A 14,709-nucleotide genomic window follows, 5' to 3' on the forward strand; every position below is an offset into this window, starting at 1 on the left:
CATTTCCCAGAAAGCCTTACAATTGTGGGTAATATAAGTATCACTGATCACAGAGTTGGGAAAATGACGTTATAAGAGAGTGTTGGTGAGCTTTATGGCTATATGAGTTAGCACTAAACGAAAGGAGCTGAGAATGATCGGAATGTCATTAGTTTTGCAGGTATTTGGTCATAAACCAAGGTATCGGACAAAGTGAAATTTTGACCTGATGACATCAATAGGAGGGACAACCAAAGCGATTAGAATTCATCCTGAGGGGGACAAATCTGTGAACCAAATAGCATGGCAATCCATCCAGTAGTTTCTGAGCTCAAAACCACAGATACCAGCCTTATGGTGATGCTAGATCAGGTCAAACAATCATAGAAGTCAGGTACGAATTCATCCTCTTGGTACCATGAATGTCTACAAATTCCCATGGCACTCCATCCCATAGTTGCTGAGCTATTTCAATCTGGAATGAAGTGGTGAAATGACTAACCAACAGAATGACAATGCCAAATAAGTGATGCAACATAAGAAATTATTTTGTGTGTGTTCACTCAGCAACTAGTTTCAAGGTGTCTTTGAGAAAAAGTGTTAACTGTTTGATGCAGGAGGCTGATGAAAAAGAGCTGGTGTTGTGAGTCATGTTCTCCCCAGATACTAGGGCTTAATGTTCAGGAAAACATCTGACCTTGCTTGTTTCTAAACTCTATTCTCATAATGCCCAGGACTTCACAAAAAACGGGTGATCATGTGTTTTTCAGTGCCTCCAAGCGTCAAAAAATAAAGTTAGGGTAAGGGTTAGTTGCAAGTTTAAACTTGTGTGTGATCAGAGTGTCTTTTGAGCAATAAAGATATTGCTTCTTACCACACGTCCCTCTGTGGCCTCACCAAGGAGTCCTCCGAAGGTGATGACAGGTGACATGCAGGCGCAGTAGAGAAAGAGGAAGGAGGCCAGACACTGCAGGCTGACGGCGTCTGTGTAGTCGGAAATGTAGTGAGGAGCCTTTCGCTTGATGTCCATGAACATCCCACCAAATAACCTGAGGCGAAAACAAGGATTTGATGAAAGAGTCACACGCAAACATACGGTAAACATATGCTAATATGGAACCACAAATGGCATTTGGGGGTTCTATGAACACAAAAGGCATCTTTTTCCATTGTGTGTAAGTTTGCCACAGTACGGTACGCACTTCACTGTGTTTCCATTATAAAGGGAGCCAAAACAACGGACCCGTTACTCACCATTTTCCGGCACCCTTCTGCGGGGGTACCCAAGGAAAATAGTATGGTATGGATAGGGTGGAGCTAGACCGGCTACACCTACTACAGTCTGTTGATTGGACAACAGAAAATCACCAGTCCTTGCTACAACAGCTGGCACTTCTTGTGTTCGTTGTCGTCGCACCAAATAATGTCACTCTGAGGTAGCTGTCAGCATATGGCTTACACCGCCCATCAAGTGAGTGTGCAACGGAAAAAAAGCCTGGTCTTGCTATTCCAAAACCCTACTGTACTGAACCAAACTTAACTGTATCTGCAGTGGAAACATGCCAAAATATTCAGTTCCCCATGAGAGTGGTATAAATCCTCTTATCTGACTAATTCAAGAAAGTGAAATGCTTATTTCCCAAAATGTCAAACTATCCCTCAAACTAAACTGTGTCATGTTCTGTTATCGCGCTGATTCAGACCTCATCGGCTGCAGAATAGCGGTATTTCTCTCCACTGCTGAACAAATATTAAAATGTGCTAGCTCCTCTACAGTGTTGCTCATGTGAAAGTGCCCCCGCATTGAGCCTACTTGTGTTTTTTAAATCTCTGCAAATGTATTTGTCGACTCATGCGTCTATCTTTCAATGAATCTCAGCCACAGGGAGCAGACTCTGCTGCTGCAGCGAGCCGGGACCGCGGTGAGCCAGCTGGAGGTGGTTGCTATGGCAACAGCGGGTGGGACGTTATACTTATTTTAGTCGGAGGAGGCGGTGGAGGGGTTGGGGTTTGGGGGGGTTTGATGGCTGTTTCCGGCCAGTCTTAACTAGGGTAAGATCCACAGCTCAACACATCACTCACTCATCTGCTATTGTACACTTATAACCCATGCGCTATCATTTCATCGTTTCAAGCTGGAGCTCAAGGATCCCCTGGTTGTCATCGGGTGATTACTGGGTGATGACAACATGATGTCTTTTTCCATCTTTCATCCCATCTGTAAATCATAATATTTGCCTTGTCAAATCATGCCGTCTCTTTGCACTTTATAATGATGTGAAAATTCTCAACGTCAAGACTTTCACAGGTGCCTTCATCAAGGAGTTATGAAGGGAAATAACTACAAGTACATTTTTAGTTTTAACTCTTAGATACCTGGATGTCCTCTAAAAACATTAATAAATAACCTAGGACTTCAGAAAGCCATTAAAAGTACCAATTCAACAATGCAAATACACTGTAAAAAGTAGTATCAGTATCAAAAGGGAAAATTATAGTACTGCAGATATGGTCCGTGTGACTGACTTATTGATGCATCAAGTGTAAATATAATTGTATTGTTGTAGCTGGTCGAGGTGGAGCTGGTTTGGTCTACTTTACAATTTGGTTGTCTCGTCCAGTGGATCCCGACCTGGTGGTTGGGCCCTTCCAAAGGGTCACGAGATAAATCTGAGGGGTCATGAGGTCATTAATGGGAGAGGAATGAAGAATTTAAAGAATCTGATTTGCAATTTTATATTGACTTTTGTTCTTTTATCTAATTATTGTTATTCTTTTGGATGATTTGACCCTGTTGGACCTTAAAAAAATGTACTTAAATGAAATCATGTGAGAAACTGCGAGGGAAAATGTATCTTTGGTGATAACAACTCATAAGTCAGGTTTCCAGCACATTTTTATTGAATTTCCAGAAAATTAAGGAAGAAATAGCAGATGAATTCACGTAAACTGAAAAATATCTAGTAACTTTAGGTGCCAGATACATTAAGTGAAGTTGAAGTATTCAATTAAAGTACTTTAGTAAAGTATAAGGACAAAACTGTTCTTGTGGTAAATGTAGTGTCCATTATATAACAATTTTTTATATAACGATTTTATGTGAGAGATAGAGTATCTAAACTCAAATGAATTAAAACTCAAACAAAAGGTTTCTGTGGAGTTGAAGTGTGAGGAATGATAATGGGCCAGTAGGGTAGTCTGGCTCTTAAGAGAGATACATTTATAGTTTGGGGACAGCGAGGCAGCTAACAGGCGACAGGAAGACGGCGACGAAGAAGAGTTCATGCCCAACACAAATCACGCTGCCTCTATCTAACACTCACCTCCCAGTGCGCTGGAGCTCAGGGCCACCGTGCCCTCCATGTTCCTCCGACTCTCCGAGATCTGTCACTCCATTGGGAACGGGGGGAATCTTCCGCTTTTCCTGAGTCATTAAAATCACTGTCAGTCATCTGTCTGTCATCATGACAACAATAACAACTCTGCAGTGAGTCAGACACCAGGTGTTACAGTTTTTCCAACGTGCTTTTAACAAAGCTTAAATACCACATAATTGATCTCTAGCAGTTTCTGATACGGTGTTGTAATTGCACAGTGGTACGTCATTAATTCACCACATGAGCATAATGAAAAAGAGGAAGAGGAAAATAAGAAGTTCTTTCTTTTCTTTTTTTTCTGGTGCAGCTTTCTGTTAGGTAACAAAATGTCTCTCCCCCAAAACAAGATTTTCAAACTAGACCAAAATAACTAATGGGGGAAAAATATCTAATGTTTTGGAGAGGATTGAGAGTAGAACCCCGGGGAGGGGCATCAAAGCACAGAGTACAACGCCGTTGAGATTAGAGAACACAGATGTTTAAATATTTCTTAGCAGGCAGTATGACGCAGGGGGAACTCACAGGCACGTTATGAAAGCTGCCAAACTCTATTCTTTCTATTTTAGAGCACTGTGAGAGGCATACGGAGGCCCTGAAACGCAAGGCGAAAAAAATAATAATAATTCCGGGCTTTGGTGGCCAAAACCTAAGTTTATCTCCTATCTCGTACGTAGGAGATAAGCTTTAAGTTTTAATTAGGATGTTTTTTAGGGTTTTTAGTAGGGTTGTCCGATAATATCGGCCCACCGTTATTATCGGCCGATATTGAGTTAAAAATGTAATATCGGGAATTATCGGTATCGGGTTTTTACAACCGATGTTAGTTTTGTAGGCTTCAGCATTTCGGAGTCTACATGAATGCAACATGGGACGTTTACAGGCGCATGCTTGATGACGTATAACAACAACAACACGCTAGACTCGTAGGTTGCTAACCGTGGCTAACAAGCTTGCTCGCCCGGTGCATGAGATGTCGGTGGTTTGGAAGTATGTCCAAGTGTCACCTACTAACAGTAAATGTGCGCTTTGCAATGACTGCAAGGCGTTGGTTATGAGAGGAGGAATCAAGGAGTCTTCCTTTAATACATCAAATTTGATTACCCACCTCAAGAAGAATCATGCGGAGTTATACGCTACATCTGTGCAGCAAAATGATGAAAAGAAGCAACAGCCGACACCGAGAAACAAACTTTTTCTATCGTTCAAGATGCCGGATTCACCAAACTTGTGGAGTTCCTTGAGCCACGTTATGTCATGCCCAGTCGCAAGTATTTCTCAGACCAGTGCTTACCTGAATTGTACAGCCTTGTTTACAGTCACGTCGAGAAGCTAATTTCTGGCTCTGTATCCATTAGATCCAATACAGGTTAGCATGTTGAGCTTGACTGCTAATTTATTGATTGTATTATTTGCCAAGTTACGGCCGGATACTCAGTCTGGAAAAAGAGAACTAAGTTTGTTTACTACTCTGGACTGAATCTATGCATCTTCCTTGTTTTGATATTGTCTGTATTGTTGTTTGAGGCAAAATATTCTCTCTAAAAACACAAACAAATAAATGAATGGCACTTTTTTCAATAACTTATTTTGTACAGACTGTGTTTACAATTGAAAAGCCATGTTGCATCTATGTATGCATCCAGTGGGGCATCACAATAAAATTAGGCATAATGTGTTAATTCCATAATAGGTGATATGTGATGAATTTTGGTGTAAAAAGGCTGCATATATCCGTATCGGTGATATCGGTATCGGAAATTAAGGGTTGGACAATATCGGAATATCGGATATCGGCAGAAAAGCCAATATCGAGCATCCCTGGTTTTTAGGAAATTGTTTTGTTATGTAAATGATTTACCTGAGAGGGCACATTTTTTGGAGGCTCTATTCTGATGGAGGGGTCCCACTCTCCAGGAGGTAACACCGTCACCTGATCCAGAAACTCGTCGATGCCTGCCACCAGGTCGTTCCTGTCTTTGGCCTTGTAAGCAACATCGTGGAAAATCTGTGAAACAGATGAAGGGAGTTATTGCTCTGAGTCATGTATCCGTTTTATACCAGTGCCATAAAAGGTTGATTTGGCAGAATACATTACACAACAACATCATACTGTATTTATATGTAATAAATAATAAAATATTTCTTGCAGACTAGGGCTGAAATAAACAAACAAATCCTAACTCATTACCATTTATGAGGAAGTAAGCTGACATTCATACTCTGCTATTTTCATACATCCCAGAGGACTGCTGCCAAAAAAAAGGCAACATCTGGCTCTGATGAGGCTCAGGAACATTAGCTCATAGCTGCACTGTGAGAAATCCTGTCACTGTTTTCATGTCATACTCTGCTGATCCCCGAGGGCTTCTTCTGCTTTTAAACAGAGGTCAAAGGTCGGTTCTGTTATAGAAAAACAACTCTAGAATCAGGTGGTAGGTGGTATACTTTTTATTTATAGGATCTCCTCTCCCTAAACTATCCTATTGCCATATATACTCATAACAAACAACTGTAAAAAAGATCTCACGTTGATTATTCCAAGTTTAGCATACGACCATGACTATCTGCCCATAAATACATGATTGTTCTCGCGCTTCTTTAAATATCTACAGTAAGTCACTTTAAGGTGGATTTTGATCACGGAGCTGGCATCCAGTGGTGGAAAGTTACTTAGTACATTTACCTAAGCGCGGTACTCAAGTACAGTTTTGAGGTAGTGCTTTACCTGAGTAGTTCCGTTTTCTTAAAAAATAAAAATAAAAAGGATCTCTCTTATCTATCCAGCGGTTAAGTGGTTATTTAACGCCCTTTCAAAATAAGATTTCCGTGTCCAAGCCGGCCAAGCCTCGTAACTCTACAACACAGCAGTGCCGTGTTCCCCGTTGTTTGAACAGATCTGAGTTTTAAGAAAACAACGTAATTGTCATTTTTTACTTTCTTACGGAGGAAGAAGGTGTCTAACTGACGGTGATGGTAATCACCTGGGTCTGTTTTGCTTGTTTTTGTTTGATTTTCTCACTCAAAGATCCCATATTAAGCTCATTTTCAGGTTTATATTTGTATTTTCTGGGTTTCTACTAGAATATGTTTACATGCTTTACATGCCACTCTAGCTCCTGCCTCTTTCAGACCCCCTTCTGAAAAAACCCAATCTGTGCTGATTGGTCGGCATTATCAGGTCTTCTGCATCTGCGCTCTCTATCTCTGCACCGTCACTGTACACTGAGAATGACTGCAACGTCACTGTAGCATCCCTTTCTACCTATATATAGTATAGTTATGACATCACAACTGTACAGAAGGTCCTGACGGCTCGTTTAAACACACAGTTTCTGAATACAGGCCGTTCGCTATACTCTGTGGATTGAGCGTGTTGAAACCTTTTACAGTATTAAAACAGCATCTTGACCCACTTTTAATCAAATAGACATGAAAATCTCACTTTTTACCATATGGGACTTTCAATGAATAGCTTTTTGGTTCATAAAATGTCACAAAATGGGGAAAAATGTGTTTCTCAAAGCCCAAGGTGACGTCCTCAAAGATATATCAGTTTGCTGTCATAGAGGAGGAAAGAAGCCATCACAAATCTGATTTTCATAATTCCACTATGACTTGCGTCGTTCTTCCTTGTTTCAAGACACACAGACACATTTCTAGAACATTTGAACAAGTCGAAATGTTGTTGCTACACTGCACAAAAAAAGGTTTTTAGGACTCGATGGACACCTGACACAAGATCATCACAGAACTGTTTTTGAGTCTTTTGAAAGTCTCGCGAGGGCAAGTCCAAGTCAAGTCCAAGTCAAGTCCAAGTCAAGTCCAAGTCAAGTCCAAGTCAAGTCCAAGACAAGTCCCAAGTCTTTTGGACCAGTACAAGTCAAAAAGCAAGTTCAATCAATGCTAGTATGAGAATTACAATAGCACAATGGCCAAAATCCAGCCACACATTAGGTGTAACTGTACAAAAAGCTTCATGGTGGCTTTCTGTCTGTTTGGAACATTGTGCTATAGTGTTTCTAGCCATCACTGCACCTGGGTTTGATCTGAACACAACTCTGATCTGTCAGATTTAAACCAGGATCAGTGCTGTTCCTGAAAGTGGGCCTCAAATGTGTTTAGTGTACTGTTTAGCTGTAAAATAATAACCTTTGCTGTACCATAGCTCAACATAGAGACATAGAGTCGCACAACTTCAGTACAGGGGAGAAATAGGCAATGCAGTAGCATAATATTGTGTGTATTTATAGTGATGAGTGATGCCTATATAGCAACAGTTTGAGCGAATATGATATAATCTTATTTTCATAAAAAGTTACCTACTGAACCTTTAACTTAAAAAGCAACATCAGCCTCTGACACAGGCCATTTATTTATAACATATTCCTCATGCAGTAGGCATTTAAAACTGGACAGATGGAATGAAAAATAAGTTATTTCTAATAATGGAAACATTTTACTACTACTACTATAATCTCAAATATTTGACACCAACAAAAAGGAAGTTCTTAGATACCTTAAAGCCGGACAGGAACATGCACATAGACAAGCGATTGCATGAGTACAGAGGGCAAAAATATGTGCTGGAGAAGAGGGGGAACTATTAAGTAATTATTAAGTTTTCTTCATTTTACTTTGATAACAGCAGCTGCAACTGAAATTATGCATTACGTTATAGAGACATCCTGGCGCATCCTGGTTATGTTTTTTTTTTATTATTAATGACAGTTTGGCAGAGCTCCAAAAGCTACGACCACATTAAACAGATCACTTTTCAATATTTATTGAAGATTATTAAGTTTCTTCAGTAAGTCGAGTCTCACAGCGCAAGTCCAAAGATTCTTGCCAATCCCTGTTTACATCATAACTGCAACTAGAATTTGAACCTTGATAATATTGTGCTTAGGTCTCACCTCATCAGTCATCAGTGTAGCAATAGACCGGCCAATTTCATGATACTGTGGACCTTTTCCCTGAGGGCCAAGCAGGATGAAAAGAAACCTGCGCACAAAGGACAACAGGTTGGGGTTAAAGTCAAATCCATTTCTAATGAAGCATTCAGGGGATTATAAACTCATTTATCCAGACTTATTACAGAACACAGAGAGAAAAAGAGGCAGGGATATTTTCCAGCAGTTTTTGTATAACCTGGTGGTGATGGGAACCTCGGCCAGGCCATTGAGCAGCACAGCAGGAGACAGGCGGACGAAGGCCACCACAGGGCGCTCTAGGAATTCCAGCTCCCCCACCAGAACGTTAGATGCCTCAGCACCAGGAGGGATCTTCTTCATAAAGTGGAGGTCAATCTGCGAGACGGGAAAACAGCACCGCATTTTTTAAGACGATTAGAATACATGTTTTGGTCTGTTTTGATCTTAAAGAAATGTAGACAAATCCTCTCTTCACAGGCTGGATCTCACACAACAAAAGAAAACAAGCTTTACTCCCGGTAATTTCCAGTCGGTTTCCCAGGGCAAGAGGCTTACAGTGACCCCTTCACACGTAACCCGACCTTAGTTAAACATACAGCACTAGTTATGTGTCCAGCTATCAGTGCCTGTAGATAAACAGTGGGATCAGTGGTGGGTCTGGTTGCTCACCTTGCTGAAGTCGACAGCACTGTTTTCTCGGCTGACGTCCTGTTTGCCCTCATTGTTAGCTGGCTGGGACTGAGGTGAGACCGTTTGGCCTGTCAGGCAGAACAGGAAACATGTCAATTTTTCATGGAGGCTGAGCCTATCACAATACTACTTTCCCACACAAAGACAAAGGTCTCCATTGAGTGACTAGAGGGTATAGTTACATTCTCTGAAAAATATGATACAACAGTGAACCCTTTTGTTGTAGGTGTTGTACCTTTGTTGATGAAAAAGGTTCAGCCCTAGTGACAAAAGATAATATTGTACCTTTTTCAGAGTGTACCTGGTGAGTTAATCTGATGAATGCTCAGTGGTGCAGTGGACACGGTGATTTAAACTAAACCTTTAAATCTTTCCAAATCAAGTGACGTAATCTAAACAAGGTACAATCTTTAACTTCCATGTCAAATTTAAGTGCATCAACAAAAAGGTGCTTATTTTAAAAGGTGATTTTTGTTTTGTTTGTTTTAGTTTTGCTGAAACAAAGTCAAAGATTGCTCCTTTCTAAGTTTAAACCTCAAGCAGTTTGTGAAGTGAATGCACCAGGTGTAGCTGTTTAAGCAAATCGCAGCACCTGCAGGAAACACTGGAAATGTCACCTGCTGCAGTCAAGGAGTGTTGCTACGACCACTAAAGTAATTGTTCAACACTTCAGGAAATACTCTTGTAAGCTCTTGCAGAGAGTTCAACGAAGATTGATGCCACCAGGGATGGATCATGGTCCTGCGAGGCCCCTAAGCACGTTGGAGTAGGTTAGCTTAGCTTAGCATAGCATACGTTCTCCAAAACATAACCCTGTTGTCATAACCAATACTTATTTTACATCTTTTTATACATATTAATATCACTAAATAATGAATAAATGACCTCTTGAGGTGCTTGTAGGCAGATTTTAAGTTTCCAATCGTTATGCTAAACTAAGCTAATCTATTTGGCTTCATATTTAGCATAAAGACAGATGTGGTTTTTAACTAATTCTCTAACCGCAAAAAAGAGAACAAGTGTATTTCCCAAAATGTAGAACTATTTCTTTGAATAGAATACCAAAGGGAACAAAATGAAGATTAGATTTTATGTTATGAAGTTACACCATGAATTTAGCACTGGTTATTAGTTACTGTTATGAGTGTAGAGCGTGAGTCACAAATCTCCTATGGTTTCTAGTCGTTAAACACATTGTTGACAAGGACAAGTGGAGAGTATTATCATGAAAACAGGTACACTGCAGAATGACTACCACTTACCCCAAGTTTTATTAGAGATACAGAAAGTAAAAAAAAAACTTCTGCATACTTAAAATCCCCCACTTTTCTTTTTATTTCCTCACTTTTTTATTAAAAAAACAAAACAGCTAGAGGAACATCACATCTATGTGCTTCACATAAGAAGCATACGTTTCAGAATGCAGAGGTTTTCTCTCTCTTCTTGACTCATTTCACCCATTTCTAACCTCTCATGATGATGCTCTCCACTTGAATGTGTTCCTTTTTATTCTATTTCTACTACTATCTCTAGGCCTTTAGTGTTTAGCATCCACTTAGGTGCTCTGGTTGCCTGTGCAGACTTCCTGCTCTGTGTCTTCATGTGCGATGGGACAGTAGCCTTGTGCAATTGCCTGAAGACCACTAAGGCGTTTGGTGTTGGTATTGCCAAAGGGCGTGTCTGGGGTCATGTGGCCACGGCTCCTGGAGGAGCTCAAAGGTGATGGAGGGGTGGACAGGCACGACACGCAACGCACACAATGTGGCCATGCCACACAGGAAAAGGCCCCTCTAGGTGGAGTATTCTTGGGGGGTTCAGGCAAACACTCGGGAGATTTTACTGTTTGATGATAGAGGCCATTTACTGGTTAAGTGAATGACACCCATGCACACACACGTTGCCACACACACACACACACAAACACACACACACACACACACACACACACACACGCAAAATACAGCAGATGAGAACAAACACACACACAGACATGGAGAAACACAAACAAGAGGAGAAAATGAGATATCAAACAGCAGTAAAACACTTCACACGTCACACATATACACAGTTTGGAAACAGCATGCAAAGGATTACAACATTATACATAAAAACATACAGTAATTGCATTCAACAACATAGAGTATATGGTCATAAGCACAGAATATCACAATGTGATGAAAAGACTGCAGTGTGTGTGTGTGTGTGTGTGTGTGTGTGTGTGTGTGTGTGTGTGTGTATTCAGACCATTTGCTCACCATTCTTGTCCATGGAATGAGGCTCAGACTGCTTCTTGCCAATATCAGCGAAGGAGCGTACAATAGGTATGCGGTTGGCCAGTTTCTTGTGGTTTTGGTGGTGGTGCTGTTTGAGCAGGGCCTCGCGGATCCGCCTCCTGGCATCCTGACCTACAGGGCCTGTCACCTCGTGCTGATCCAGAACCATGTCTGAGAGGTAAAAACACACAAATGTATGTTTCCACATTACTCTTTGTACAGTGCATTTGAAATTTACAAAGGCCACTCTTCATGGTGCGTGTGCCCGCGTGGCAGCCAGCGGTGCTAAGCAGATTATTCCGACAAAAACCGACCCGCTGCTGCTGATTTAATCGCACCAAACCAGGTTGAGTGTACCAGATCTCTTCAGAAGCACAGTTTTGTTTTATTTTTACCCACAATCAGATAAACATTCTCTTTTACTGCCCTCATAAACTAAAACCATTTTCTATTTTGCACATAACAATGTTAGCCTTGTTGACCTGGCCTCGGTCCTGCTGCAATGGTAACTTTAACAGTTCAAGGCAATGTAATATTATTTTTATAGCACCATTCAACAAAAAGGCAATTGTGCAATGCCAAGACAATATATATAAGAAACACAAGGCAAGGTAAAAACACAGATTAAAGCTATTCTTACCTTTCTGTTATTTTGACACTTTTCTTTTGTAATCTTAAAATGCTCCTATTAAGTGTATGATACACTAAATTGAAAAAGAAATCCACCAGGTGTTTAAACTCATCAATATTCTCATAATTACCCAATATTTCTGCTAAAAGTCCGACCAATCATTTTATTTGGTCGGAATAAAATCATTCCGTTTCACTTGCGCTGCTCATGCTGCGTTCAAGTGCCATGGGAAGTCCAAAGTTTCTGACCTCCAACTAGGAGACTAGAAAATTTGGGGTAGTTCGATCTCCCAGGATAAGTCTTGATTTAAAAGAAGTGAGAGTTAGGGCAGACATAGATTTGAATTGTCTTAACGTGGATGTTCAAACCTAAGTCTGCGTTAGCATTTGAAGTTGATCACTGACTTTTACTCGTTCCTCTTTTACACCAAAAAATATTATTTCTGTTGTTACTGGAGGAAATCTCAGCACATCCAATCACTGATTTGTACGATGCACTTGCAGTGATGGAACAGGACCGTAGTCACTTGGTGTTATTGTTAAATAGGGAACTGCAAAGATTTTGCACACCAAAGAGCCCTATTTGGACATTTTATGGCACATTCTCCAAGGTGCATGCTCAACTTTTGCTAATTAGACGGCGCAAGTCCGGCGACATTTTTTGTCTGAATCCTTAATCTTTCCTTGACTAATGCATCCTGTAAACAGCAGGAAAACCTGTGCCTGTGACCTTAGACCAGTCTTTTGTTGGCGATAGCAATGTACCATGGATTTTAAGACCACAGCATCCTTGGGTGCAGGTATATATATATTTTATGTGGCACAAACAGATTTTATTTTTAACCACTGAGCTTTACAAGACCCCAGGACATTTTTCCCCAAGCGCTCACCTGCGATCTCCTCCAGTGAGTTGGCCCTCATGTCCAGCATCACGGTGCCGTTCATGATGCAGCTGCGAAGCTCGAAAAGACTGTGTAGAGACAATGTGGCTACGTAGGGTTTACTCCACCGCTCTCCTCCATCCTCAACATCCTCCTCAAATTTAAGCCACCTGCACATATCAATGACACAAATTGGTAAATACATAAAGACATGTTGTTGTTGTAGTTGACAGAGGTACAAAAAACATATTTCATCATCTCCCATTCCAACACCGAACATTTTCAACTTTTCGACTTTTGCTTTTGACCTGAGGCTCAATTAAGGCCATACATTTGTTCAAGAGCTGTAAGTTATGATGTAGTTAAATAGTGTGCGGTGTGAAATGACGTGTGGACCTCCTGGGAAGTTCTATATTGCGCCATAATAATATTTTTGCAGTCACATGAAGAGGATCAAACCATCAGGTACAACAGAGGAAAAATGGCGCAGCTAGCCAGACCCAACCCATGTGGACGACTGCAGCGGTGTACCTGGCCGTCTCTTTCCATTCGGCGTCCTCACCCTCCCTGAGGCAAATTTCGTCCAGCTCGGTGAACAGGGCGTGGGGGATGTGTTCCTCATCGCCATCCTCTGTCCCCAATAGAAACTGCACCCTCTGAGCCGGTGTGTCTGCTGTAGTAAACAGGACAGGCGTAGGATGAGTGGAGGAAAGGTAGCGTGCAACAGCACGATGTGCGTTGGTGAAAACCGGTTTGGAGTAAACTAAAACTTGCTGGAAAACACCTACTGTGTGAGGGGGATTCTCTGTCATCATCAGCAGTAGAGTCCCTTTCCTTGGACCTCTTCCTGTGTCTGTGTCCGTGGTGACGGTGACGTCGGTGCGACCTCCTGCCCAGGGGAACATGAACCCCGATGTAGAGAGTGCGGTGACCTGGAGGCAACGTGCAGCACAAAATTACAGTCTGTCCTTTAAACTCAATACTAATTTGATCTTTTCCACATTCTTTGTCCTGGTTTAAGAGTTAAGTGAAAGCATTAACCAGAAGTAGAGGTCATAATTAACACAAGGTATCATGGGGCTAAGCATAAGGAAGGCTTTCAGAGCATGTAGCTTGCAAAATTGACAAGAGAGGGCCTCCTGTGCCTGCACTTGAATAAAGAGCTATTGTCCTCATCCAGGATTCTGAAATGATTTTGAAATTGGATGACTTTTACAATTAGGGCGATTTTAATTTTATATTGGTACAGAACAAATAATGAGACTGGGATTCTGAAAGGAAATTGCACAATGTGAGCACATGGGCCTTTCTCTGATGTGTGTGCCTGTGCGTGTACACACACACACACACACACACACACACACACACACACACACACACACACACACACACACGAGTGTGAAGATAATGCAAGCTGACTTTCACCTCCTTTATTGCGGTCGAGCTGCCCGGCCGCTGCTGCCTTCCTAGTGGCCAAAGGCTCCATGGCCGACACACACAATACTGCTGGACAGCCTGTATCCTGCACCGCATGAGGCGCCACAGTGTCCACCAGAACATGAAACCAGGGGCAATTTGATGCTTGAGAAGTACAAACTGGGGTCTATCATTAAACCATAAATGGGTTCGCTAGCTCATCTTTATCTCTTCTTTTTACCAAGAAGAAAAGCATTTCCCTCTCCTCACCGCTAAAGTATAGGCGGTCCAATCACATCTTACCAAGTTACAAAAATATCCCCAGATGACATTTACTAAACTGAAACAAATCAATTTCCACTTGTGAATTCCCACTCACTTTGTTGTATTTTTTTCAACCCTAGATCTTTCCTCCAAAGCAAAATCCAAGTAGCCTGGAATTACCAAACTAATTTGTAACGAATGAAAATATGTTTTTACTTACAGATGTTTCTCCTATAAAATTAATAATAGAAGCTAATACAGTAAAAGA

The 14,709-nt window shown here is 41.2% G+C and overlaps 1 protein-coding gene across 1 annotated transcript in view; it reads right to left on the reverse strand.

The window, feature by feature from the left end:
* LOC310964815 (sodium-driven chloride bicarbonate exchanger-like) overlaps window positions 1-14,709 on the reverse strand; it is a gene marked incomplete at its 3' end in the record, with an annotated part of 51,903 nt that overhangs the window by 12,926 nt on the left and 24,268 nt on the right. Inside the window, exons 4-13 of the mRNA XM_083938086.1 lie at window positions 13,550-13,693; window positions 13,293-13,434; window positions 12,771-12,931; window positions 11,233-11,421; window positions 8,957-9,045; window positions 8,505-8,662; window positions 8,270-8,357; window positions 5,215-5,361; window positions 3,303-3,403; window positions 854-1,028 (exon numbers count right to left, since the gene is read on the reverse strand). Of these exons, the coding sequence (XP_083794212.1) occupies window positions 854-1,028; window positions 3,303-3,403; window positions 5,215-5,361; window positions 8,270-8,357; window positions 8,505-8,662; window positions 8,957-9,045; window positions 11,233-11,421; window positions 12,771-12,931; window positions 13,293-13,434; window positions 13,550-13,693 (1,394 nt within the window). The remainder of the gene's footprint in view (window positions 1-853; window positions 1,029-3,302; window positions 3,404-5,214; window positions 5,362-8,269; window positions 8,358-8,504; window positions 8,663-8,956; window positions 9,046-11,232; window positions 11,422-12,770; window positions 12,932-13,292; window positions 13,435-13,549; window positions 13,694-14,709) is intronic.

This window comes from Echiichthys vipera (assembly GCF_963691815.1).
Source record: "Echiichthys vipera genome assembly, chromosome: 23".
NCBI classification, from domain to species: domain Eukaryota; kingdom Metazoa; phylum Chordata; class Actinopteri; order Perciformes; family Trachinidae; genus Echiichthys; species Echiichthys vipera.